Here is a 27,832-nt window from a genome sequence, read left to right as displayed (position 1 = left end):
ACAAACCCGAGGAGAGGGGTTGTGTGCACGTAGGTGGAGGTTGGGGCAGGTATTGTGGGTTTGCCAAACTCCACGCGTCATACAATGTGAATGCCAAGGGCAAGAAATCCAAGCCGTGTGCAATGGTTGGAGGTGGTTCAGTTAAGGTCACAAATTTCTCAGCTTCTGTGTCAAGAAATTAGTGTGAACCCCGAAGACGGTGGCCAAAGCTAGTGTGGGCCACGGTCTCCATGAACCACCCCTTAAGCCTTCTACTTTCTGGTCATACCTGCACTAACATGACTCAAAGGTGAGGTTACGTGCACAAGGGCCAACGAGAGGCTGTCCTGCCAGGACAAACCACCCCAAAGAGATGCTTTCCCCCTTGGCACCTGCCCTGTGTTTGCCTAGCAGCCCACATCCTGCTCTGCCCCAAACTTTGGGGCAGACTTCCCACAGGTCAATTCAAACTCTCCAAGATTAAAATCAAGTCCATATTCAGGAAGCTCTTGGGAATCTTCGTTTGAGGTTCACCTAGAAGGAAGTTGGAAATTGTATTACTAATGTCAGTGATTTCGCAGTTGGGTGATAGCCAGATTGTTCACATGGCAATTAATCAAACACAACCAAGTTGTTCCCACAGATTAGCCACTGACTGTTAGCAAAGTTCCTTTATATTGATTTATGGCAGCAGGAGAAATATACCACCCTGGAGGACACGCCTCCTTTTTAGCTGGGACCTATAAATGTCAAGGAATTTTATTCAATTGAGAAGAACCCAGCAAAATGGGGATCTCCACGCTCATCCTTGAAATGTGCCTTTTACTGGGTCCAGTTCTACCTACAGGTATTATGTCTAATTTTTATATTCATTAATTTCACTCCTGCACACCCAGTTGGGGCGAATTCTATCTTCTACTTCCCTTCCCAAGGGAAGTTTTGCATCAAGGGAGGGGCAGTTCTCTGCTGATGATTGTGATTGTTTGCATGCATATAGAAGGAAGGGATCTTTTCTTTGTTTTGCTTCTGGCTAAGAAATACAGATGTTTGCAGTTAGAACACGCTAATAATCCTGCTAGGGTTTTCAGTAAGTCATTCAACTAAGGAAATGGTTGGTCGGTCTTAGAAAAATCCCTGAAGTTCAGGAGAGGTGTATGTGTATTATTAAAAAGTCCCCAAACTTTGCCATAATTGGTTAAACACGTGATTTTCGTACTTTGAAAATAGGCAGAAAAGATTTCCTCTGTAAATACTCATTCCTTGACTGCTTTCTGCAGCTGTGTGTGCCTTGATAGCCTCATTTTGCTCAGCAAACGTTAGCTGAGTAACAACACAGACGAGATCGTTAAGATTCTAAGTGATTCTAAGTGTGTGTCTGTCACACACTGCTTTAGATAAGTGTGGGAGGCTCAGTCACTCAAGCGTGGCTGTGCGTTCTTAGAGTGTCAAATGATAAACATGAAAGAGCCTCGGCAAATCGCTGTGACTGTTACATCTCAGTGTCACTTCTCCAGACACCAACAGAACAAGGTGATTCGCCAGTCTGCATAATCTGCCTCTGTCTCTCTCTGTTTCTCTCTCTCTCTTTCTCTTTCTGTCTCTCTATCTCTCTGCCTCTGCCTCTGTCTCTCTGTCTCTCTCTGCCTCTCTCTCTGACTCTGTCTCTCTCTCTCTCTCATCTGTCTGGCACCTATTATCTCTTTACCTCTTTTCCTCTCCCTCTGTTTTCCCCTTCTTTTCCCCATCCTTCCTTCTCCTCCTTCTTTCTTTCCCTCATTTCTTCCTTACTTCTTTTTCATCTCGCCCCCACCACCCCGCATTTGTTTTCTCTGGTGTCACCTTTTGCTAGATGCATGGATTTCAGGAGACAGGGTAAAAGTCACCTAATTTTCAGATGACTTCTAGAACTCTCGCTCTCCCCGCAGGCTCAGTGGGGGGACTCTGAGGATGAAGGTTTATTTGGGAGATAGCTTTGGTGAAAGCAGCACCCCAAAACCAAGCCCTGGCGGCCCAGTGACGGGGAGCGGGCCCACCGCAGGCGATGGGGTGGGCGAGGTGTGGAGAGGCTGGCAAGGGAGACCACATGGCGTCATCTGGACTGTGTTGAACGGCAGAGTCGTGTCCTTGAGTGTGGGCGCAGGGACGGTATGTCAGAAATGGGGGGGGGTGTGCTGGTGCGGATAGATGCTCCCCAGCCCGCTGTCTCTGTTGATGGAATTCTCCGGCTTCCTGTTTCCCTTGTGAATTGCTTGATCATTTTGGGGGGGCGTGGCCTCAGTGGCCCTCTTCCTAAGCCATGGACTGCCCTCGCAGCAGGGCAGGTGGAGGAGCCCACTGTGGACCTCACATTGGAGCCCGTGAGGAAGGCGAGGCCCTTCTGTGGCATGTACAGCAAGTCCTCGCACTGGCCCGCGTCTTCTGTTGGAGACACGTGAACCTCTGCACTGTCACTGCTGTGCGCGGCAGGCCTGCATTTAAAAGGAATCCAAGAAGTTTATCAAATGCCTCAAGCCTCCTTATACCAGGAAATAAGAAAAAAAAAGGGGGGGGAGAGAGACCATCATGAAAGCAAGTATATTAGAAAATTTAACAAGAATATTTAAACATAGCAGACTCCTTTTTATCAGATAGATTTTGGCATATAAATGTCATGAAAGACGAAAGGGGACCACCACGTGCCTTTCTAGTAAAAGGCGATGTTCTAAGTTCTTGCTGCAACATACCGTGTGATGAAATCCTTCCCACTGAAGTGAGTGAGAGCGCCATGTTTTATTTTCATTTTTAGAATTATATTACTGACTCCTTGATTCTTGAATTTGAGAAATCCCTCTAGGACATCATCATCTGAAGACTCGTAGTCTGAGGTTTCGGCTGTGTGGTTAGTGTCCAGAGTGCTGCCCCCCCGTCTCTTAGCGTTTCTCCTGTTTCCTCTGATTATTGCAGAACATTTTCCTTTGTCAATTTTCTTCCCTTTGTCATCATAAATAGAGAATGAAAAATTCTGAATTCTGCACTGTGCTCAGTGAAAGCTTAAGACAGGCCACAAAGACAGTGTCTCCGGTCTTTTTTATAATACCCTCTTGAAGGATAATACAATGTTTTGGGCCCTGGAAGATTATAACTTATTTCAGTATTTATTCTTCCTTCTAAGCGATTCTATCATTCTTCCATCTTCTTATTATTTAACAATTGAGGAGTAATGATGAAATAATTCCTTGAGTAATGAAATAGTAAAATGTTTTAAGATATGGGAAAAATAAAATTACTAAGAGCCCATAATGTATCTTGGATCTAGAAAAGGATCCAATGAGTCTATATGGCCATTACAAAACACAATGAGTTTTCTTCTGTCTTTTCAATGGATAAATATTCTCTTGGTTCTTTGGAAGACCTCTAAAAATGTATAAAAGTTATGAAATATCAATCCTCAAAAATATAGTTAGAGCAGCCCATAAAGAAACTCAAAAACTAAAATTGAGTCCAGTGGACCTTGTCTGGCATCACTGACAATGAAGAGCCAGGGTTCTCTGGATTTGGGGGCTGCTTCAAGACGGAATAAAAATTGCTCAGGGCATGGGTCAGAAGAAATAGGATATCTCACACCAAAATATTGTCTTATTTAGGGGGCCTCCAAGTGGCTGCTGTCAATGCTGACTATCCTCAAATTTTAGACTGGAGGGTGGATTCAACTGCCCACCCCGAATCATGGACAACAACCAGTTCCAGCTGTCTTCTCTGGTCTAGCCCTTCTTCCCGAGCACATAGTACGTCCTTCCTGTGACTATAAACCGTAGTGTCAGGGGTCCCAGTAAAGAGATGTGCTTTATTATATCTAAAATTATTGAGCACCTCATAATCCAACCCACCTACTTTAATTTGCTACAAAAGAACTCATTTTAGCAAGGATGCTGCGGCGCACAAACCCAAGATTGAAGCACAGCGCCCCCTGGTGTGATTGTAACGGGAAGCGGAAGCCAGTTTCTGTGACTGGAACATCAGTTCTAAACAGAGGAACCTCTTTTTAAAGGATGAATCTGGTTTCCTTCCAGGTGAATTAGACCAATATACTACAGTCCATGGTAAGACCTTTTGTCTTTACTTTCTTCCAGGGGTTTTGCTTAGTGGCCGGGCTGGCCAGTTCTGCTCTGCTGGCTGTTTGAGGCTGAGTATGGCCCTGGCGACAGAGCAGGTGCCTGCCTTCCAGAATGCAGGATGCAGGAGAGAGAGAAGAGATGTGGGTGCCAAGACCCTGGGCACGTCCCAGGCGCTCGCTTGGCCAATCCCATTTGTCCGTCTCCTCCTCTTTGTCTCTCAGTCATTCATTGGTTGAGATCAGCTTTAGCTTGGTATGAAGAGAGATAGTTGTACAAAAAATCAGTGCCTTTTCTCATTAATAATGACCGTTATCTTGAAGGTAACTAACATTCACTTAAGCACTTGTTATGTATCTCGCACAAAATTATCTTCATATACTAGATAAGTTGATATATGAAAACATGGAAAATATTGCCTGGCACACAATAAGTGCTCAACTAATGTACATAGTAAGTGCTATTTTAATGCAATTGTCCCAGAAACACTTTGAGGTAGGTATTAAGATTACACCCATTTTGCAGATGGGAAAACCAGGGCACAGTTGGGTAATTTGCCAATACTTCTATGTCTAATGTCGCATGGCTGGTAAGTGGCAGGGCAGAGATTGGACAGGTGCCTTTTCCTGTTGTCTATCACTCTTACTAAATGCACCGTCTCTCCTTACTTTCTGCAGTGAGAGAGAGAGTATACAGACCTTTGTGCCCAAGTTTGAGATATCAGAGTCATCTGTGTGCTTTGGGGGCACTGGCATTATTGAGGTTGATCCCTCCCCTTCTACATGCCCTGCTCTCATTTCATCCAGAAATGGCCTGGGGGACTTGAGGGGCAGCTTTCTGACTGGCACCCAGCAAGGGGCAGGCTGAGGCAGGGAGGCTGAGCTCTTCTGGAGGGAACATTCATAGGGCTGAGCAGGAGGGGCAGCAGGAAGGCCCGAGGAGGCCCAGAATGCACATCAGACATGCCCCGCAAATGGTCCCTTCCTCCCTCTTTCCCTGAACCGCACCCCCACCCCAGCGACAATAGCAACCTGCCCCTTCCCTTGTATCCCATTCCGAGCTTTCACTCCCTGACCACAAATTTCTCATAACCTCACACTGACCATTGAAAAGCTACACCCAGGATTCAACTCCTGCTGTTAGGAGTCTGCTGCCTATTTTCCTTGCATAATCAGGGCAGCTTTTCCCTTGCAGGTGACCTAGTGGCATTATGCCAGGCAGGAACGTGGTGCCTACTGGCTCCCAGTGTGGTCTTCTTCCCGGGAGAGGAGGTGGAGGGGTAGGTTGAGGCCACTCCTGGACGAATGCCATCTTGGACTTGATCCCAGGGGGAGTGGACAGTACACTGAAGTGTTTTGAGCAGGGAAGTGAGTTCAGTAGACCTGCATTTTGTAAAGATCACTTACAAAGAACCACTAAAGATAGATGGATCCTCTTAGCACGGAGTAAGCTCGCCATAAACGCTGTTGAATCCTTGAATGTGGGTGGATTAGAGGACAGAGGGGCCAGGACAGAGAGATCAACTGGGAGCAGGCCGGGTTCAAGAGGATGCCGAGGGTCTAACCTAGTGAAATGGCCTGGGAGACGAGGGGGATATGAGACGTCAGAAGGAGGAATCAGACACGATGCCACATTTCCAGTGCAGGTGACGAGGAGCACGGGGACACCATGGATTCCAGTGGAGGAGCGAGGCTGTGCTGAGTCTGGGGCGGTGGGGGCGGAGGTCCAGAAGGCCATGGGATTGCCGGTCTAGCACTCAGGGCTTGTCAGAGTCGGGTCAGGACCGGAGAGGTGGATTTGGGGATGCTCTCTGGAAAGTTCTTAGAGTACAAGGGGTTCTCTTGGGGAGAAGATAGAGTGGGAAGAGGGCACAGACAGTGCTTGGGCTAGCGGTGATAGTTAAGGTCCTTCAGGGAGGAGAGTCAGTCGGGGAGATGGAGCAGGGTGGGTGGTAGGAGGGGCCAGGGAGCCCCAAGACCCAGGGCGCCCTGCTGCGTCAATGCGGATTTGCCGCTGAGGCTGGTGAACGGAAGTGACCGGTGGGAGGGCCGAGTGGAGGTCCTGCACAAAGGCTCCCGGGACACCGTGAGTGACGCCAACTGGGACACTTGGGACGCAGATGTAGTCTGTCGGCAGCTCGGCTGTGGCCGTTGCGTGTCAGCCCTGGGCGGGGCCCACTTTGGTCAGGGCTCGGGACAAATTCCCTTTGGTGATGTGGACTGCATTGGATTGGAGCGCTACCTGTCGAGGTGTCCCCACAGCGGGTGGTCCCACATGGAACGTGGCCACAGGGACGATGGCAGTGTTGTGTGCGCAGGCGGTGTGTATGTCACCCCCTTGTGCTGTTACGAGAGCAACTGATACAGACTCAGAGTCAGTGTCACGGCACAGGCGTGTGTCTGTGTGTGCTAGCACTTTGCAGTTTACCTGCTCTGCGGTAAGCCACGCCTTATCTGATGTTGGAGGACAGGTACTACTGTCCCTTTTCACAGAGGATGCAAGGCTCAGGGAGGCTGAGGGGCCTGCCTGGCGTCGTCCCCAGGCGGGTTTCCGTCCCAGCCCCTCCCGCTGCTGCACTCGCTCTGTGGGCCGGTTCCCACAAACAGCAGCACGGCCAGCCTGGCCTGGGTGACCCATGAATATCTTCCTAGGTGGCGGTTCCTCCTCCTTTAAAGGCAGAGGAGGATGGGGAACCTGCTGGTCTTTAACGCTTAAATGCATGCCAGATCAAATTGAGAAATAACTAGTATGTTCTCTTTATTGGGGATTAAGTGACAAGCAAAAGATACTTACTTATCCCCTCTGTGGAAAAGAGAAATTCTCCCTGACCCGACCCGGCAAATCCCAGCGCTGCCTTGGCCACGTGCTCACATTGCGCTGGGCTGTGTGCAGACTCCGGGGGCTCCTTTAATCCACGAAGAAACCTCCAAGGATGCTGGCCCCTTGCGTGTCCCCCGAAGAGGAGTTTCTAGGCAAACTGCCCATTTTTAGGGCAACCTCAGGCATTTGCTATGTGGATTGGACTGTGCACACGCCACCAAGCCCAAGATGTGACCATGATGATCCAGCCACCTCTCGAGGTTGGGATCCCCAAGTGAGAGTGTGCTCCATGCAGCCGCCCTGCCAGCGGGTATATTTTGGCATTCTGGGATCCACCATTCCTTTTGGTTGGGGCCACCTTCTCAGAAATATCCCAGTGATGGAAATATTTGTCACTTGAGGGTGTGTTTGAGCTGTAGAGACAGCTAGATGTCATTTAGAGTCTGATCTTGTGACAAGGGTGGGGCTGTTAATGAACTGGGTGACCTTTTTGATGGAGTGTGTGGCAGCAGAGGAGGCAGGAGGAGGGTGACAGGAGCAAAGGATGTGTCCACGGCAACCAGCCCTGCAGGAGGGCGGCACAGTGTCAGAGACTGGCATTTGGTGGCACAGGATCTGTGCTCCCAGCCCTTGCTTCAGAGCTGAGAGAAGCAGGGGCCAACCCTGCTGCTGGCCCCGAGTGCGCTCTCCCTCTCTCCTCCTCCAGTCTGCAGCTTCTGTGTCTGCCAGAGGCAGAACCCCTGCTACCAACTGCAGCGCCCGGTATGTCAGGTGTCTGTCACCTGGGGTCCCGGTGGGCTTGTTACTGCACTATACTCATAGGTTCCTCTCTGATCCAAAAGATGTGCAGATGGCGCAGGAGTTGGGGGAGCTTGGCTGACCAGGGGTCCCTTCTGAAAAAGGCCTCAGGCCTGAACAGGCATCTCTTTCACGGATCATGTCCCTGAGACTGCAGAGGAACCAACTTGAAGAAGGAGCTCCATGGCGGAGCCTGGTGTCTGTTCCGAGGGGTCCTATTGCCCATGCTCAGTGCCGGCCCTGGGGTCCTCACTAACCCACACTGACCCCTGGCCAACCCAGGGTGCTGGATCTGTGGTTGCAGGGCTGGGAGAGGTAGGTGCTAACCAGCATAGGCAGCCCAACTGCTGGGGCCGCATCCTTGCCCACGCACTTTCCCTGAGCCCGTATCGGGCCAGCCTGGTTCCTTCTCGGCACGGAGGAATCACGATCCTGCAGCCTGTGGGTGTCAGAGGCCCTGCACTTCCCCCCAGGGCACCTCCAGCGACAGACCTCAGAGTCACAGTCAATATAGCCTGAGGCTCTGGTAGCCTGGGCTTTGGAAGGGGAGTCACTTGCCATTTCCCATGGCGGGGGCATCATGGGTCTCCTGTCTGCGGAATCAGGCCTCTCCCATGGTCTTCCTAGAAGGATCACGTGGATGATCTCTAGGACCCTTCCAGGGTGCAAACTGGGCAGAGCAGTTCTTGCCACCTAAACCTCTAGAGGCTTGGGTGTGGGCAGAGCAGCCACTGTCCTTGTGCCCATGAAACACTCTAATTCAAGATGTATTAAAGCCTAGCTCAGTTGGAGATGCTCTCAGAGATCTTTGCCCACCGGGAAGGCTCTGAATGCCCTACAGGCCTTGAGATCTTGTCCCTAAGTTGGAACACACAGGAAAAATGCTGTGCCTTCTTCTAGGATCTGATTCTCGTTTGGCCCTGAGGCTGGTGGATGGAGGTGACCAGTGTCAGGGCCAGGTGGAGGTCCTGTACCGAGGCTCCTGGGGCACCGTGTGTGACGACAGCTGGGACGCCAGTGATGCCACCATGGTCTGCAGGCATCTGGGCTGTGGCTGGGCCATGTCAGCCCCGGGAAATGCCCAGTTGGGCCAGGGCTCAGGGCCGATTGTCTTGGGCGATGCCCAGTGCTCAGGGCGCGAGTCCTCCCCGTGGAGCTGCCCCCACAGGCTGGCTCTCCCGTAACTGTGGACACCACGAGGATGCTGGTGTCATCTGCTCAGGTGGGCCAGACCCCTGGGCCTCCCTCTCGGGTATGGACTCTGATTAGGGGCCCTGGTCCTGCTCGCAAAACTTCATTTATGTGCCTCTGACCTGGGGTTGTGGCAGCTGCTACTCTGCCCTAAGACAGACAGACGGTGCCTGCAGATGGGCGTTGGGGGGCTCAGTGACCCGGGTCCACACTCAGGCTCAATCCCGGAAAGGAAACTCTGGGCCACTTAACTCTGCCCTAGGGCTTCAGGAGGTGCCCTCTTCACAATCCCACCCTAGGAACGTCATTGTTGCACCTGGCGTTTTCCCTCTTCCCCCCTGAGCTTGTTCACCCTTTGAATCCATTTGTGAGAGCCACTCCGTGACATGCCCATGCCTAATGTTACTTTCTCTTTCCCCCAACAGCTCAGACCCAATCCACACCCGGCCTCGGTAAGTCTGGCAGCACTTTCACTCGCCTATCCCTTCTGGCCAAATTACACCTTTTCCCGTAGGTTTGCAGAACCAAGGAAAGTTAAATAAGCTTTCTCTTGGTAACATTTTCCCCTGGTGACCCTGGAATGTGTTAATCATGCCAGCTCAGTTGCCAACACACTGATTAGTTCAATGTACATGACAGCCTTAGGTCACCTGGCCCATAGATGTGTCTCACCAAGACTCTCAGAGCTGCTGGGAGAAGAAGGTAGTTCTGTTCCTGGGTAATTCTCATCCAAGATGCAAAGTTCAGAGATTCTGAGTGAAGGGAGAAGAGAAATCTTCATGCACTTGGGGCGGGGAGGGGGTGGCCAAGTGATGCTTTTCTACAGAGGGTTGAAGTGGGAGGCCCATGACTGGTCTTTGTGGATCTGCCCCCACCCCCAGGGACTGGCAGGGCACAGTGGGGGCATTTTCTGAGTGGTGACTCTGCTTATTCCAAGATGCTCTTAAAATGACGCCATCTGTCCCCCAGTGGTGGCAGGAGTGAGAGCTCCTTCTGTGGACAGCTCTGTCTCCACAGCCTCAGCCATCTCTGGGCAAGGGAGCCTCGGATCTCCGCTGGCACAGGTCACCAGGCCCCCCGCTGACGCCAAGCCCCTGCCAGCTCCTTCCTAACGTTGCTTTGTCTCTCTCCCCTGCAGGTTGGCAGTACCCAACAACCGTGATCTATGGTAAGCTCCATTTCGTTTGGGCTACCCCTTGGGCCTGGCTATCTCCACATCCAGGTGTGCAGCTGCAGGCTCTGTGCTCAGAACCCCTGAATCCCCAGTCTAGGATGCGGGGGTCGTGGGGGAAGCAGGGAAAGCCCCCTCTGCATACATTCGAAATCCAGCTGGCGTTTCCATTCCCCGAGTGTGGGGGAGGGCCTTATGGCAGCACACCTTTCCATTAAGACTCTCGTGTCCGTGACTATCCTGCCTTGGTGTTTTAAAATTTACATTGAAAGCTTTAAGTTTACCCTTAACACCATTTTTCTTACAAATTTGGCAGGCATATTTTTGTCTTCAAATTGGCTATTGGTTATTTGCTCTCTTTCTTGGTTTTATGGAATCAGGTCTTTACAGCGAGACCTGTCCCTTCGGGGACAGTGTGTGAAGTGGGGACAGGGTGAGGGCGAAGGAGGGAAGGACGGAGAATAGTTGGGCCCTTCCTCCCCCAAGAACCAGAACTGTGTTCCCCCTTCCCTCCCAAAAGGGCGTTGCCTTTCTGGGAAGAAGGTTCCTTAGGGAAGAGCCGGAGCCTATGGGACTTGCTGACTGTCTCATCTTGTTCAGTTTGGGCTTTGAAATGAGAATCAAAATTTTTGGAACTAAAAGTGATTCTGGCGGCCACTCCACCCCCACCACACAGGGGCACAGTCCTGAGGAACGAGGTGCTCAGACCATGGCAAAAGCCTCGGCAGAGTTTACAGTGCCCCCTTTTATCTGTGGGGGTCTATGTTCCAAGACCCCCAGTGGATGCCTGACACCACAGATCGTACCGAATCCTATATACACTATGTTTATTTCCCCTATACACACATACCTATGATAAAATTTAATTTATAAATTAGGCACAGTAAGAGATTAACCACAATAACTAATAACAAAATAGAATAATTATGAAAATATGCCAGCATCACTACTCTTGTGCTTTGGGGCCATTATTAAGTAAAATAAGGGTGACTTGAACCCAAGCACTGTGACACCACGACAGTCAGCCTGATGGCCCAGATGGCTACTAAGTGACCAGCGGCCGGGTTGCATCTACAGTGTGGACATTGGACAAAAAGGACGACTCACATCCCAAGCCAGACGGAGCGGGATGGTATGCGATTTCATCACGCTACTCAGAACAGTGTGCAATTTAAAACTTACAAATTGTTTATTTCTGGAAATTTTCCATTTAATATTTTCAGACCGTAGGTAACTGAAACTGTGGAAAACACAACTGTGGATGAGGCGGGACTAGTGTATTTGGTTTTGAACACTTTGGGTGCCAATGGCGGGTTAGCATCAGCACAGTCCAGGTGGCCAGCTGTGACAAGCCTGCAGTTCTGTAGTGTGCCGTCAGTGCAGACAGCCACGGAGCATGCTGAGCTGAACAGACCCGGCGCCTGGGATGAGAAGCAGGAGCTTTGTTTGTAGTTAAACACTGACCTGTTTAACTACTGGTCAGTGACCTGTGAAAGAAGTTCTGAGTGAACTTTCAGACCCTTCTGGATAAGGGCCCGTGAGCGCCGTTGCCAAAGGACCCTGGGGATTTCTCTTCCCCTAGAAGACTCATCGTCCTGTTCCTCCTGGTTTGTCTTACACCAGGGCATTTATTTCCACCTGGGCCTGGGTGCAGAGACACTCCCTGCTGGAGTCTCATTCGAATGGCCTGAGCCCTGCTGAGGGCCGGCTCCTAACTTCTTTGCCCTGCGAAGCAGAAGGGGGCTGGTGTTAACTCCTTTTTGTTGGGAAGAGTGGCATCCTGGTTGGGTGAGGTGGGACAGGATTTCTGCTCTGGCAAACACACACAGGCCACCCTGTGTCCCCTGCAGCCATGCCAGACAGCTCAGGGCTCTTCCCCTTTAACCCTTTCGCAGCTACCGTAGTGGCTGCACACACAGGCACATTCACGATTTCGCTCCCTTGGGTGTTCAATGCGATCGTGTTTCTGCCCACCGTGAAACAGAATATTATGTTTTTAACCTTCAAAGGGGAATTTTGGAACAGTGTTTCCATAAATGGGTCCCATTTCCATTGGAGAACAAGGTCCTGTATGGTGCCCACGATTTATAATGGCCCTGTGATTCGTAGTCAGGATGCCCGAGTTCGAGTTTTAGCTCTGCATTTGAAGTATAGATTTGAGAGCTTTAAGAGCTCGGACATTTTCCTGACTCCTCTGAGGCTGGGCTCTTGATCTTTAGTCTGTAGCCTGTGAAAACGGGTGCCCGGGTGGCGGTGAGGGACAAGGCAGTGCGCAGGCATGAGGAACGCGGCCGGCTGCAGGAGTCGACACAGCCGCTGACGACGGCTGTCATCCATCCCTCAGACGGCAGGAGTCTCCGCTGAAAGGATTTTAGGGATCAGAGAAGAAAAGTCAAGGCAGAGAAAGGAGGAGCCCAGCGTGCCTGCTCAGGCATTCAGGCTCAATTTTTAAAACGCTATGGGGTCAAAACCAAAACATGCCCGCACGTGGGATTCTGCCCCTGAGATCTAGCCGCAAACCTCGCTAAGGGACAAGGGAGGTGGCTGCAGGGACTCTCCTACCTGCTTCCATCAGAGGACACTTCCCAGTGGCGTGGGTGAGGCCTCTTCAGAAAAGACGGACCTGCCAGAGAAGTCATGAAAACCCAGGTGTGTGATGACAGAGACTGAGGTCGCCTAGCCGTGCCTCTGGGGACCGCAGTTTGCTGACCACTCACAGATGGCCAACAGCACAGAGCCCTCAGAGGGCTGCCTGGGCTCCAGGCCATGGCAGGGCTACAAAAGAAGGCCCACACGGGCTAATTCAGAAAATGTCACAGCCTCTGAGACTGCAGTGACATCTGTGAGAGGGTCTCGCCACTCACTGTCTCTCTGAGCTCGCTGATGAGAAGAGCTGTCCAGCACCTGCCAGGGGCCACAGTTCAGACCCAAACGAGCGGCCGTGCTGCCCAGTCCGGGCCCGCAGGCAGGGGCACCTTCCCCAGCGGGGCACCCACACAAGCTCTCTCTTTTCTGCCTCCCGCAGATCCCTCTGCTGCCACAGAAGTGTCCACGCAGGAAACAGGTACCTTCCCCACCCCTGCCTCTGTCGGTCACAAAACTCCATGCTCAAGGGGTACCGTTGAGTGAGGGGAAACTTGGGAGACAGAAGGCTTAGTATAAAACGACCGTCCAGAGAGGTCCTGAGGCACGTAGTGGGACCGGTGTCCTGTTTCACAAGGTGCTGCTCTCAGTGGTCTTCCCAAGCCCTCGGGGTCCCGGGGCTCCAGGACAACGTGCCATTTGCACTCCCAGGCTGTGGTTGCAAGGTGACAGGAGGGGTATTGGATGGGGAGCCGTCCTTGTCCAGAGCATAGCACTGAGCACAGCAGAGGCCGTCCTGGTGTCAGCGGCTCTGTCTCACCCTGGACCTGGTGAGGACATCTGGACAAGGGGGACGGACTCAGGCGTCAGGGCTGTGTCCCTACAGACCAGGGCCATGGTGCGAGAAGCGGGGAGATCACCTTCCATTGCTCAGTGTGGACATGAATCTGCATGAGGAAGCTTGGCTACTAGGAAGGGGTCATGGCCACACATAAACTATACAACCTTCACTGGACCCAGAAAAAAATGACAAATAATTCTATCTCTTCTAGCAACGGATTATCACTTAGCTTTGAGGCTAGTGAATGGAGGTGACCGGTGTCAGGGCCGGGTGGAAGTCCTGTACCAAGGCTCCTGGGGCACCGTGTGTGATGACAGCTGGGACACCAATGACGCCAACGTGGTCTGCAGGCAGCTGGAATGTGGCTGGGCCAGGTCGGCCCCAGGAAGTGCCCGGTTTGGCCAGGGCTCAGGGCCCATTGTCCTGGATGACGTGAGCTGCTCAGGGCACGAGTCCTACCTGTGGAGCTGCCCCCACAGAGGCTGGCTCTCCCATAACTGTGGCCATAGTGAGGACGCCAGTGTCATCTGCTCAGGTGGGCATGGAAGATCACTGGGCCCATTCATGGGGCAGACTGTATTCAGAGAAAACAAGTTTCTCACCTCAGAGTCCCACCCCAGACCTGTCAATGTTACCTGGAAGCCCTAGATGACCTGGGGACAGCTGGCCCAGAGGTGTAATGTCAGGATCCTAGTCAAGGACACAGCCTAGTGTGTTCATGTCCCCCAGCTGCAAGCAGTGGCCGGCTTTGGCTTGGAGGCAACTGGGTAGCAGCCTTCAGCCATAGGGTCCAGTTCACCGAGGGCAGAAACAATGAGCTTTCATTTGCTACAGGAACACCCGCCACCTCCCACCCCCAATGTTACCTGAGGCTGCATCTCAGGGACTGCAACTTTGGGATCTGGTTGGTACATTGTCCCCTGTCCTTGGAGACTGCAGTACTCTGAGTTCTCCCGGCTACTGAGGCAGAGGACAGGACTCAAGTGCCAAAGCTCAATCAGGACAGTCGTGAAGGGCGGTAGGGACCAGAGGTCAGGGTGGCTGGATGGCAGGAAGGTAACAATGGATTGCTCACAAGGGAAGTGGACAGTGGGTTGCAGATTGTGACCACATGGAGGGTGTTCCAGAATTATCCTCCAACTTCCAGATCATGGACCTAGCAGGTGGATACAGGGGGTCTGTGCAGTCATAGCTCTGGGTTGCTGTCGCTGCTCACTGGGTTGATGCAGAGGCTCCTCTGGTCCGTCCCAGATGAAGCAGTGGCCTTCGTATCTCTCAAGAGGGAGTCTCTCAGGCCCAGGGGTGCAGGCTCCTGCCCTGTGTGGGGCTCTCAGTTCAGGCACTAGTAAGGAGGTGTCAGAGTGGAGGCACCTGGGCTGGGCACAGACAGGTGTGTGTGCCCGTCCTGCCTGGGGCTGCAAGGCCTGAGTCTGGTACTGGGGCTCCCTCTGAGAGCTGCTCTGTGTGGCCCCTGCGCCTAGTCTGCTGTGGGAAGGGGGCCCCTGGTGGCCTGCGGACAGAACCCCGGTACAGCTGGGTCCAGGGCTGGAGGAGCACTCCTAGGATGGGCCTGGCGCTGGCCTCCTGAGGCTCCCTGACTGGGTCAACCTCTAAGCCTGCAGGGAGAGGGTTGGTTCGGGGTGAAGCCGCTCTGCACATCCTGACACAGTCAGTCACCTTGATTTAGAAATGGTCAGTAGGACCTGCCTGGGCCACTCCCGAGGGACATCTTTGCATGGGTTTGGATGACAAGGCCACAGCCTACGAGGCAGGGAACAAGCGTGGGCTGTGTGTTTCCCGGCTCCGTGTCCCCACCCTTGTCCTTGTCTTGCTGCCACCTGTGCAGTGTATCTGATGTGCCCTCCTCATTCTCACAGGTGTCTCGTCCACGACCGGGCCAGGTGAGTCCTGCTGTCCCCACCTGTCAGGTGTCTCCTCCTTCCCTGCTCCTCTCCCCAGGCCCAGGTCAGCAGCTGCATGAGGCCTCTGCAGACTCCTGCCGCTGCCCAGAACATTCCCTGATCTTTTAGGGTGTGTGGGGAGTGCAGCTGAGCTCACAGCAGGTAGATGCTCCTTTGCGGGTGGGAGATGAGAACCTTCTGGCTGCGGAGGGGGTTGCCGCACGGGGCTCACTGGGCCGTTGTGTTGGGAGAAGGAGGTTCTGTCCTGGGTCACAGGTGCTGGAAATCATCCTCTGTTCCCCGGGTGGCTGACCAGGGTAGTACACAGTTTTTTCTTGTCCTTAATCCTGAGCAAACACTGACTGGTGCTTGTACCAGCAAACCATCTGTCAGGAGAGAAGTGTCATTGTCCTTTGGGGAATGTGACGCCTGTTTCCCTGGTCGTGGAGATTCAAGGCCATGGCCTTGCTCACTGCAGGCTCCCTAGAAGGGTCTTCTTTCTCCCCTAGCCCCAGAGCTTCTGTGTGTCCACTGTCCCAGCTCAAAATCACAGGTCACTAGACCCCGCCTGGTTACCATGCCCCTTCCTCTCTAATCTTGCTGTGTCTTTCCTGCAGGGTGGTGGCCCACAACAGCTCCTTCCCATGGTAAGTGTCTTTGCGTCCTGCCAAACATCAGCCTGCAGCTCTGCACTCTGCAGGCCTAGGGGACATCCCTGGGTTTTGCCTGAAGCCTCTGGCTGCTCTGGACATCCCCTAGTGAGGAGGGTTCCCTTTCGCCCCGGTTGTGAATTGTGCTGGTAGGAGAATGGATTAGCCAGGATGCTGCTGTTTGCAAGGTACAGGAACACAAGTCAAACTGTCTTAGGCGAGAATGGAATTCATTGGCTCATTAATCTAGAAAGTTTAGTAATTGATCTGGAGCTTCAGGTACAGCTGTATCCAGCAGTCGTGAGTCTACTCCCCTACGCTTCTCCAATCCCTACCCTGTGATCTGTGTGGGCGTCCCTGTTTGCTTGCTTTTTACACTTGGGGAAAGGGCAGCAGTTGTCAGCCCCAAGTCTATATCCCTGAAGGAGTAAGAGTCACTCCGGGCCAAGACCTGTGGGTGACAATTCTGCCTTCTAGGAAACAAGGGCTTTCTCGCACCCATGTCCACCCCCAGGAGGGAACTGTCCCTGTGCCTGGGTGTCGTCCCCTGTAGGTTCTCTGCTCTGGCACTGCCCTCTGTGGCCGGGGTCAGGGTCTGAGCCTGGGTCCTGGGTCCCTGAGGTTTCTGGACCAAGTGTCAGAGTGTGGGCGATGTTGTCAGAGGGTCGGCCAGTGCATGGTGAGTGGAAGGAGGGAGCAAAGGCTTTCAACTGCATGGGGACATGGCAGGTGAGAGAGCTGGACATCCAGCACGGTCTCTGTGCAGGATGAGCTTGTGGGCGGGAGACCTGGGCACACTCAGGGGTGCATGTGGCAGGACCCAGAAGGGGCATTGTTTTCACCATATCAGTGACAACCTATAACAAAAGACACTAGACAAAGTGATTTCTAAATATGTAGCGTTGAATTGGGCATGGAAAGAAGCATTATAGTTCAGAATGTGAGAAATGGCAAGCCACTGGGGAATTCAGTGAGGGAAGAGGAAGGGGCTTTTCTTTTTTTTTTTCTCTTTGTCTTCTTTTTTAGTAGCAACGTTAGGTTTACTTAAGATGCTTAGAAGCAGAGTTCACAGGTTGCAGAGGATCAGAGCCAGAGCGGTTTTCAATCCCTTGGCGGAGATGGTCCTACGGGCAGGTGTTCTTCCCTGGATGGCAGCCATCCTGGGCAGTGTCTGTATGTCAGCCTGAGGAAGCAGGACATGTGACAAGGACCAGAGGGGATCTAGGAAGTCCATGGAACAGTTCAGGGCTCTGATGCTTAAGGATGAGCTACTGCTCCCTCTGTCTGGGGCTGACAAGAGTGATTTCCACCTGGTATCTGCTACGTCCCCATCAACCTGGTCCTGACGTGCCTTGATTCCTGGTCTTTTCTCCTTTGAGTCTGACTCTAGTCTTCCCTGTTGTTGCCATTTACAGACACCTCGCCTGGGACTGCTGAAGCGGAAACAGGTAAATAACCCTGCTTCCATACCCAGCCGCGCTGTCCCTCTGCATGAACTGTGTATTTGAAGGTGGGAGGAAAAGGCCCAAGGCGGGCCCTTCCTCATACATGGCATCCTGTCCCAGGTGCTCAGGGCAAGCCCTGGGGACTCCCTAAGCCTCCTGGGAGCTTGGTGCTGGCCTCAGGGCAGGGACAGCAGGACGGGAGGAGTGGGTGAGATGGGGGCAGCTGCACGTGTCTGGCCCAGGTCCTGTCATCGCTGCCTCATTGGCAGAACCCAGAGAGGCTCATGCAGGTGCTACCAACCTCCTGAGACAAGGAAGGTCCCAGCCCGACTCTTGTAGCTATTGGGCTCCATTCTGAGTGGGGTGACAGTGCGGAGCTGGGATAGGGGCGGACCTACCTGTCACCTCCTCTGGGTCCCCGAGCTTCTACATAACTGGAGCATCCTTGGGCCTGACACTGCAGGGTGTCACTGTTTCATTCAGTGTGATGAATTCCCCTCTGGCCATGTTGAGAGGTCCCTGGCTGCACAGGTGACTGGGCCCATTAGCGAGATACCTGAGTGTGGAGCATGTCTTAGTTCCTTGTCCTCAGGACAGGCATTGACAAATGGCTCCGTGTCCCCCTCTAGTATCTGATACTGGTTTGGCCCTGAGGCTGGTGAATGGAGGTGACCGGTGTCAGGGCCGGGTGGAAGTCCTGTACCGAGGCTCCTGGGGCACCGTGTGTGACGACAGCTGGGACACCAATGATGCCAACGTGGTCTGCAGGCAGCTGGGCTGTGGCTGGGCCGTGTCGGCCCCAGGAAGTGCCCGGTTTGGCCAGGGCTCAGGCCCCATTGTCCTGGATGACGTGAGCTGCTCAGGGCACGAGTCCTACCTGTGGAGCTGCTCCCACAGAGGCTGGCTCTCCCATAACTGCCAGCACAGTGAGGACGCCGGTGTCATCTGCTCAGGTGGGCATAGAAGATCACTGGGCCCATATTGGGACAATGTCTGGGAGAAGATATTTCAAACCCCAGTGTTTCTGCCTAGGCACCCCAGGTTACCTGGAGTCTCTGAATACTGGCTGGGGTCAGGTGGCTTGGAGGCGCCAAGTCAGAGATCCAAGTCAGGAAATAGCAGAGTGTGTACTGGTCCCCAAAGTGCAAGCAGCGTCAGGCATTGGCTTGCCATTAGCTGGTCACTGGCCTTAGGGCCCAGGGTCCAGGTCTCTGAGGGCAGAAACAATGAGCCTTTCATTTGCTACAGGAACATCTGCCACCTCCCATCCCCAATGTTACCTGAGGCTGCATCTCAGGGACAGCAGCATTGGGATCCGGTTGGCACAGCGCCCCCTGTCCTTGGAGACTGTAGTACTCTGAGTATTCCCAGCTGCTGAGACAGAGGATGGGACTCAGGTGCCAATAGCTGACTCAGGAAAGTGGTGTAGGGCCTTAGGGACAGGAGGTCAGGGTGGCTGGATGGCAGGAAGGTACCAAACCCAGTGCTCACGAGGGAGGTATGCGGTGGATTGCAGATTTCTATCACATAGAGGCTATTCTGGAATTATCCTCCAACTTCCGGATCATGGACCGATAGGGTGGATACTGGGGGTTGGTGCAGTCATTGCTCTGGGTTGCTGTCGCTGCTCCCTGGGTTGATGCAGAGGCTCCCGTGGCCCGTCCAAGACAAAGCAGTGGCCTTCGTATCTCTCAAGAGGGAGTCTCAGGTCCAGGAGTGCAGGCTCCTGCCTGTGTGGGGCTCTCAGCTCAGGCCCCAGTAAGGAGGTGTCAGAGTGGAGGCACCTGGGCTGGGCATGCAGACAGGTGTGTGTGCTTGTCCTGCCTGGGGCTGCGAGGCCCGCATCTGGGACTGGGGCTACTTCTGAGAGCTGCGCCATGTTACCCCTGCACCTAGTCGGCTGTGGGAAGGGCGTCCCCTGGTGGCTTGCGGGCAGAGCCCGGGTATAGTTGGGTCCGGGGCTGGAGGAGCACTCCTAGGATGGGCCTGGCGCTGGCCTCCTGAGGCTCCCTGACTGGGTCAACCGCTAAGCCTGCAGGGAGAGGGTTGGTTCAGGGTGAAGCCGCTCTGCACATCCTGACCAGTCAGTCACCTTGATTTAGAAATGGTCAGTAGGACCTGCCAGGGCCACTCCCCAGGGACATCTTTGCATGGGCTTGGATGACAAGGCCAAGGCCTACGAGGCAGGGAACAAGCGTGGGCTGAGTGTTTCCCGGCTCCGTGTCCCCACCCTTGTCCTCGTCTTGCTGCCACCTGTGCAGTGTATCTGATGTGCCCTCCTCTTTCTCACAGGTGTCTCGTCCACGACCGGGCCAGGTGAGTCCTGCTGTCCCCACCTGTCAGGTGTCTCCTCCTTCCCTGCTCCTCTCCCCAGGCCCAGGTCAGCAGCTGCATGAGGCCTCTGCACACTCCTGCCGCTGCCCAGAACATTCCCTGATCTTTTAGGGTGTGTGGGGAGTGCAGCTGAGCTCACAGCAGGTAGATGCTCCTATGTGGGTGGGATAATGAGAACCCTCTGGCTGCGGAGGGGGTTGCCGTACGGTGCTTACTAGGCCGTTGTGTTGAGAGAAGGAGGTTCTGTCCTGGGTCACAGGTCCTGGAAATCATCCTTGTCCCCCGGTGGCTCACCAGGGTAGTACACAGTTTTTTCTTGTCCTTAAGCCCGAGCAAACACTGACTGGTGCTTGTACCAGCAAACCATCTGTCAGGAGAGAAGTGTCATTGTCCTTTGGGGAATGTGACGCCTGTTTCCCTGGTCATGGACATTCAAGGCAATGGCCTTGCTCACTGCAGGCTTCCTAGAAGGGTCCTCTTTCTCCCCTAGCCCCAGAGCTTCTGTGTGTCCACTGTCCCAGCTCAAAATCACAAGTCACCAGAACCTGCCTGGTCACCATGCCCCTTCCTCTCTAATCTTGCTGTGTCTTTCCTGCAGGTTGGTGGCCCACGACATCTCCTTTCCATGGTAAGTGTCTTTGCGTCCTGCCAAACATCAGCCTGCAGCTCTGCACTCTGCAGGCCTAGGGGACATCCCTGGGTTTTGCCTGAAGCCTCTGGCTGCTCTGGACATCCCCTAGTGAGGAGGGTTCCCTTTCTCCCCGGTTGTGAATTGTGCTGGTAGGCCAATGGATTAGCCAGGATGCTGCTGTTTGCAAAGACCAGGAACACAAGTCAAACTGTCTTAGGCTAGAATGGAATTCATTGGCTCATGAATCTAGAAAGTTTAGTAATTGATCTGGAGCTTCAGGTACAGCTGTATCCAGCAGTCGTGAGTCTACTCCCCTACGCTTCTCCAATCCCTACCCTGTGATCTGTGTGGGTGTCCCTGTTTGCTTGCTTTTTACACTTGGGGAAAGGGCAGCAGTTGTCAGCCCCAAGTCTATATCCCTGAAGGAGTAAGAGTCAGTCTGTGCCAAGACCTGTGGGTGACAATTCTGCCTTCTCAGAAACAAGCTCTTTCTCCCATCCATGTCCACCCCCAGGAAGGAACTGTCCCTGTGCCTAGGTGTCGTCTCCTGTAGGTTCTCTGCTCTGGCACTGCCCTCTGTGGCCGAGGTCAGGGTCTGAGCCTGGGTCCCTGGTTCTCTTTGGTTTCTGGACCAAGTGTCAGAGTGTGGGCGATGTTGTCAGTGGGTCGCCAGTGCATGGTGAGTGGAAGGAGAAAGCAAAAGCTTTCAACGGCATGGGGACATGGCAGGTGAGAGAGCTGGACGTCCAGCACGGCCTCTGTGCAGGATGAGCTTGTGGGCGGGAGACGTGGGCACACTCCGGGGTGCCTGTGGCAGGACCCAGTAGGGGCATTGTTTTCACTGTCCCCGGGACAACCTACAACAAAAGACACTAGACGAAGTGATTTCTAAATATGTAGCGTTGAATTGGGCATGGAAGGAAGCATTATAGTTCGGAATGTGAGAAATGGCAAGCCACCGGGGAATTCCGTGAGGGAAGAGGAAGGGGCATTTCTTTTTTTTCTCTTTGTCTTCTTTTTCAGTAGCAACGTTAGGTTTACTTAAGGTGCTTAGAAGCAGAGTTCACAGGTTGCAGAGGCTCAGAGGCAGAGCGGTTTTGAATCCCTTGGCGGAGATGGTCCTACGGGCAGGTGTTCTTCCCTGGATGGCGGCCATCCTGGGCAGTGTCTGTATGTCAGCCTTAGGAAAGCAGGACATGTGACAAGGACCAGAAGGGATCTAGGAAGTCCATGGAACAGTTCAGGGCTCTGATGCTTAAGGATGAGCTACTGCTCCCTCTGTCTGGGGCTGACAAGAGTGATTTCCACCTGGTATCTGCTACGTCCCCATCAACCTGGTCCTGACGTGCCTTGATTCCTGGTCTTTTCTCCTCTGAGTCTGACTCTAGTCTTCCCTGTTGTTGCCATTTACAGACACCTCGCCTGTGACTGCTGAAGTGGAAACAGGTAAATAACCCTGCTTCGCATACCCAGCCACGCTGTCCCTCTGCATGAACTCTGTATTTGAAGGTGGGAGGAGAAGGCCCAAGGCGCGCCCTTCCTCATACCTGGCATCCTGTCCCAGGTGCTCAGGGCAAGCCCTGGGGACTCCCTCCTGGGAGCTTGGTCCTGGGCTCAGGGCAGGGACAGCAGACCGGGGAGGAGTGGGTGAGAGTGTGGGCAGCTGCACGTGTCTGGCCCAGGTCCTGTCATCGCTGCCTCATTGGCAGAACCCAGAGAGGCCCATGCAGGTGCTACCAACCTCCTGAACCAAGGGACTTCCCAGCTGACTCCTGTAGCTATGGGGCTCCATTCTGAGTGGGGTGACAGTGGGGAGCTGGGAGAGGGGTGGACCTACCCGTCACCTCCTCTGGGTCCCCGAGCTTCTACATAACTGGAGCATCCTTGGGCCTGACACTGCAGGGTGTCACTGTTTCATTCAGTGTGATGAATTCCCCTCTGGCCATGTTGAGAGGTCCCTGGCTGCACAGGTGACTGGGCCCATTAGCGAGATACCTGAGTGTGGAGCATGTCTTAGTTCCTTGTCTTCAGGACAGGCATTGACAAATGGCTCCGTGTCCCCCTCTAGTATCTGATGCTGGTTTGGCCCTGAGGCTGGTGAATGGAGGTGACCGGTGTCAGGGCCGGGTGGAGGTCCTGTACCAAGGCTCCTGGGGCACCGTGTGTGACGACAGCTGGGACACCAATGACGCCAACGTGGTCTGCAGGCAGCTGGGCTGTGGCTGGGCCAGGTCGGCCCCAGGAAGTGCCCGGTTTGGCCAGGGCTCAGGGCCCATTGTCCTGGATGACGTGAGCTGCTCAGGGCACGAGTCCTACCTGTGGAGCTGCCCCCACAGAGGCTGGCTCTCCCATAACTGCCAGCACAGTGAGGACGCCGGTGTCATCTGCTCAGGTGGGCATGGAAGATCACTGGGGCCCATTCGTGGGACAATGCCTGGGAGAAGATATTTCAAAACCCCAGTGTTCCTGCTAGGCACCCCAGGTTACCTGGAGTCTCTGAAGACTGGCTGGGGTCAGGTGGCTTGGTGGCGCCAAGTCAGAGATCCAAGTCAGGAAACAGCAGAGTGTACTGGTCCCCAAAGTGCAAGCAGTATCCGACATTGGCTTGCCATTAACTGGTCTCTGGCCTTAGGACCCAAGGTCCAGGTCACTGAGGGCAGAAACAATGAGCCTTTCATTTGCTACAGGAACATGTGCCACCTCCCACCCCCAATGTTACCTGAGGCTGCATCTCAGGGACAGCAACTTTTGGATCTGGTTGGCACAGCGCCCCCTGTCGTGGAGACTGTAGTACTCTGAGTATTCCCAGCTGCTGAGACAGAGGACAGGACTCAGGTGCCAATAGCTGACTCAGGAAAGTGGTGTAGGGCCTTAGGGACAGGAGGTCAGGATGGCTGGATGGCAGGAAGGTACCAAACCCAGTGCTCACGAGGGAGGTATGCAGTGGATTGCAGATTTCTATCACATAGAGGCTGTTCTGGAATTATCCTCCAACTTCCGGATCATGGATCTAGAGGGTGGATACTGGTGTTGGTGCAGTCATTGCTCTGGGTTGCTGTCGCTGCTCCCTGGGTAGATGCAGAGGCTCCCGTGGCCCGTCCCGGAGGAAGCAGTAGCCTTCATGTCTCGCAAGAGGGAGTCTCAGTCCCAGGAATGCAGGCTCCTGCCCTGTGTGGGGCTCTCATCTCAGGCACTTGTAAGGAGGTGTCAGAGTGGAGGCACCTGGGCAGGGCATGCAGACAGGTGTGTGTGCCCATCCTGTCTGGGGCAGCAGGTCCTGTGTCTGGTACTGAGGCTCCCTCTGAGAGCTGCGCCATGTTGCCCCTGCACCTAGTCTGCTGTGGGAAGGGGGCCCCTGGTGGCCTGCGGGCAGATCCCAGGTACAGTTTTGTCCTGGGCTGGAGGAGCACTCCTAGGATAGGCCTGGCGCTGGCCTCCTGAGGCTTCCTGACTGGGTCAACCGCTAAGCCTGCAGGGAGAGGGTTGGTTCAGGGTGAAGCCGCTCTGCACATCCTGACACAGTCAGTCACCTTGATTTAGAAATGGTCAGTAGGACCTGCCTGGCCACTCCCCAGGGACATCTTTGCATGGGTTTGGATGACAAGGCCACAGCCTACGAGGCAGGGAACAAGCGTGGGCTGAGTGTTTCCCGGCTCCGTGTCCCCACCCTTGTCCTCGTCTTGCTGCCACCTGTGCAGTGTGTCTGATGTGCCCTCCTCTTTCTCACAGGTGTCTCGTCCACGACCGGGCCAGGTGAGTCTTGCTGTCCCCACCTGTCGGGTGTCTCCTCTTTCCCTGCTCCTCTGCCAAGCCCAGGTCAGCAGCTGCATGAGGCTTCTGGGCACTCCTGCCGCTGCCCAGAACATTCCCTGATCTTTTAGGGTGGGTGGGGAGTGCAGCTGAGCTCACAGCAGGTAGATGCTCCTTTGTCGGTGGGTAAATGAGAAACTTCTGGCTGGGGAGGGGGTTGCCGCACGGGGCTCACTGGGCCGTTGTGTTGGGAGAAGGAGGTTCTGTCCTGGGTCACAGGTCCTGGAAATCATCCTCTGTCCCCCGGGTGGCTGACCAGGGTAGTACACAGTTTTTTCTTGTCCTTAATCCTGAGCAAATACTGACTGGTGCTTGTACCAGCAAACCATCTGTCAGGAGAGAAGTGTCATTGTCCTTTGGGGAATGTGACGCCTGTTTCCCTGGTCATGGACATTCAAGGCCAAGGCCTTGCTCACTGCAGGCTCCCTAGAAGGGTCCTCTTCCTCCCCCAGCCCCAGAGCTTCTTTGTGTCCACTGTCCCAGCTCAAAATCACAAGTCACTAGACCCCGCCTGGTTACCATGCCCCTTCCTCTCTAATCTTGCTGTGTCTTTCCTGCAGGGTGGTGGCCCACGACATCTCCTTTCCATGGTAAGTGTCTTTGCGTCCTGCCAAACATCAGCCTGCAGCTCTGCACTCTGCAGGCCTAGGGGACATCCCTGGGTTTTGCCTGAAGCCTCTGGCTGCTCTGGACATCCCCTAGTGAGGAGGGTTCCCTTTCTCACTGGTTGTGAATTGTGCTGGTAGGCAAATGGATTAGCCAGGATGCTGCTGTTTGCAAGGACCAGGAACACAAGTCAAACTGTCTTAGGCTAGAATGGAATTCATTGGTTCATGAATCTAGAATGTTTAGTAATTGATCTGGAGCTTCAGGTACAGCTGTATCCAGCAGTCGTGAGTCTACTCCCCTAGGCTTCTCCAATCCCTACCCTGTGATCTGTGTGGGCGTCCCTGTTTGCTTGCTTTTTACACTTGGGGAGAAGGCAGCAGTTGTCAGCCCCAAGTCTATATCCCTGAAGGAGTAAGAGTCAGTCTGTGCCAAGACCTGTGGGTGACAATTCTGCCTTCTCGGAAACAAGTGCTTTCTCCCACCCCATGTCCACCCCCAGGAGGGACTGTCCCTGTCCCTGGGTGTCAACCCCTGTGGTTCTCTGCTCTGGCGCTGCCCTCTGTGGCCGGGGTCAGGGTCTGAGCTGTCAGTGCAGAGTCCGTGGGGGACTGAGGGGCTTCCATATGCCCATCAAGGCTGTTGCCGTCTTCCTCTGGGACGGCAGGAGTCACAGCTCTTCCTCACTGTGGCCCTGCCGTGAGACCAGGATCCGGGACTCAGTGAGTCAGCACAGGGGAACACACGCATTTCCTGAGCTTTCCCCACGCTTCTGGGAGAGCATTGCCAGCGTTGGGCTTTGCTAGTTCTCAGACCAGACCCAACATCAGGAGAGCCACCGCCTGCGGGGAGAAATGCCCCAGGTAGCAGCGAAACACCCTCAGCCATCCCTTTGCCTCGTGGGCCAGGGCTGGTGATGAGCACGGTTTGCCAGCCAGCTAGGCCGCCGGAATTGTCCATGTCAGAGAACAGACGCCGCAGGAGGGATGTTCATGGGCTCATATGATCAGCTTGTCTAGGGGTCGATTTTTTTAAGTCCTCAAAAAGATTTTTAGTTCTTATTCATCTGAAATTACAAATCAGCTGCATGTATTTGACTGTGTGTGTGTGTGTGTATTTAGTGGAGTCCTCATTAATAATATTTCCCTCTTTTATTGTGATGAAATGTGCAAGGATAAATAAAATTTATCCTTATAGCAATTTTAATGTGCACGTCTCAGTGGGATTAATGACATTCACAGTGTTGTTCAGTCGTCACCACCATCTATTTCCTGTTTCTCAATCATCCCATACTGAACAAGCACACGCAGTAACCATCACACCCCATCCTCCTTTCCCCAGTTCCCAGCAACCGCTAATCTGCTTTCTGTCTATCTGGATTTCCCTGTTCTGGACATTTCCTTTGCAATGGGACCATTGTGTTTGCGTCTGGCTTCTTTCCCTTAGTGTCAGTGACACTGAACAGGTGTCACGGCAGCTGCACCACTCACCTTCCCTCCTGCGCTGCCTGGGGGCTCTGCTGTGTCCCCATCCCCACCGGCACTTGCATCACGTGTCTGTCCCTTCGGCCACACTGGGGTGCATTAGGTGGCATGTCTTTTGATTTTGGGTTGCATTTCCCCAAATTGCTAATGATTTGAGCATCTTGTCATGTGCTTGCGGCCTTTTGCATATGTTATGGAAGACCACAGGCCTCACTTGATAGATGCTACACCTGAGGCCAGAGGAAGCACAGCACGGTCAGTCACTTAGGCCGGCTCACAGGCCTACCAGGGCGGGGTCCACGGGGGCACCGAGCGTCGCAGCACCTGCTGCAGTGGTGCATCTGGCATGCGACCTTCCTGCCTGGAGGCCTAACTCTGTTATTTTCTTCTTTTCTTACACTCTCAGGCCATGGTCACCTCTAAGTAGGTATAGCAAAGTGTCAGTAACAGGTCCTTCTGCACTGTGTCCCTGAAGTTCATGGTTGTCAGTGGGTGCAGGCTTTGTTTCAGATTCAGGTGAAGATTTTGATTTGAAAGTGACATGTGATCAACCCTCAGGTCCACTGGAGTGTTCCCTTAGCCCCGGGTCAGTTGCCCTAGGTGGAGTCAGAGAACCAGGTCCTAGGGGTGCTCCTCGGGTGCGGCTGGAAACCTGTCTGTGGTGTCACCTGCCCCAGGGACACAGCTAGAGCCCAGCAGTCACTGGGGATCCAGGCTCGGGGCTTTCCCCTGCTCCCCTGTATGTGGGGGCCTGGCTAGGCCATGGAGTTGCTGGGCACTGGGCTCACTCAGTGACAGAACATGCACAGCTGAGTCCCCAGCCAGGGCTGGAAACGCACCCTTGAAGGTGACACGATGATGCACCACTGGCTTCGGCCAGTCAGGCACCGCCTACGCTGCTAGAGACCATTAACCCGAGACCTAGGTGCCCTGCCCTGCTGGGAAAAATCCCAATCCTACTCTGACCTAAGGACATGTTGCTTCAGGGGACACTGGTCAGACTGAGTTTTCCTATCTCCCCCTAGGAACTGATGGCGGTTTGGCCCTGAGGCTGGTGAATGGAGGTGACCGGTGTCAGGGCCGGGTGGAGGTCCTGTACCGAGGCTCCTGGGGCACCGTGTGTGACGACGGCTGGAACATTAATGACGCCAACGTGGTCTGCAGGCAGCTGGAATGTGGCTGGGCCGTGTCGGCCCCAGGAAATGCCCGGTTTGGCCAGGGCTCAGGCCCCATTGTCCTGGATGACGTGAGCTGCTCAGGGCACGAGTCCTACCTGTGGAGCTGCCCCCACAGAGGCTGGCTCTCCCATAACTGTGGCCATAGTGAGGACGCCGGTGTCATCTGCTCAGGTTGGCATTGAAGATCACTGGGGCCGATTCCTGCGACAGACTGTATTCAGAGAAAACAAGTTTCTCACCTCAGAGTCCCACCCCCAGACCTGTCAAAGTTACTTGGAAGCCCTAGAGATGACCTGGGGACAGCTGGCCCAGAGGTGTA

General features: G+C 53.9%; 1 protein-coding gene across 1 annotated transcript in view; it reads left to right on the top strand.

Annotated features, from left to right (window-relative positions):
- The first annotated feature begins 765 nt into the window (after nt 1-765).
- LOC105880334 (scavenger receptor cysteine-rich domain-containing protein DMBT1) overlaps nt 766-27,832 on the top strand; it is a 56,241-nt gene continuing 29,174 nt past the window's right edge. The window contains 12 exon segments of the mRNA XM_076009646.1: nt 766-826; nt 2,293-2,410; nt 6,053-6,390; nt 8,589-8,853; nt 8,855-8,910; nt 13,686-14,050; nt 16,305-16,329; nt 18,100-18,423; nt 21,626-21,633; nt 22,261-22,288; nt 22,453-22,917; nt 27,361-27,690. Coding sequence (XP_075865761.1) covers nt 766-826; nt 2,293-2,410; nt 6,053-6,390; nt 8,589-8,853; nt 8,855-8,910; nt 13,686-14,050; nt 16,305-16,329; nt 18,100-18,423; nt 21,626-21,633; nt 22,261-22,288; nt 22,453-22,917; nt 27,361-27,690 — 2,383 coding nt within the window.

The sequence above is a fragment of the Microcebus murinus genome, chromosome 14 (genome assembly GCF_040939455.1).
Source record: "Microcebus murinus isolate Inina chromosome 14, M.murinus_Inina_mat1.0, whole genome shotgun sequence".
NCBI classification, from domain to species: Eukaryota; Metazoa; Chordata; class Mammalia; order Primates; family Cheirogaleidae; genus Microcebus; species Microcebus murinus.
This window is presented reverse-complemented; position numbering and strand designations above follow the sequence as displayed.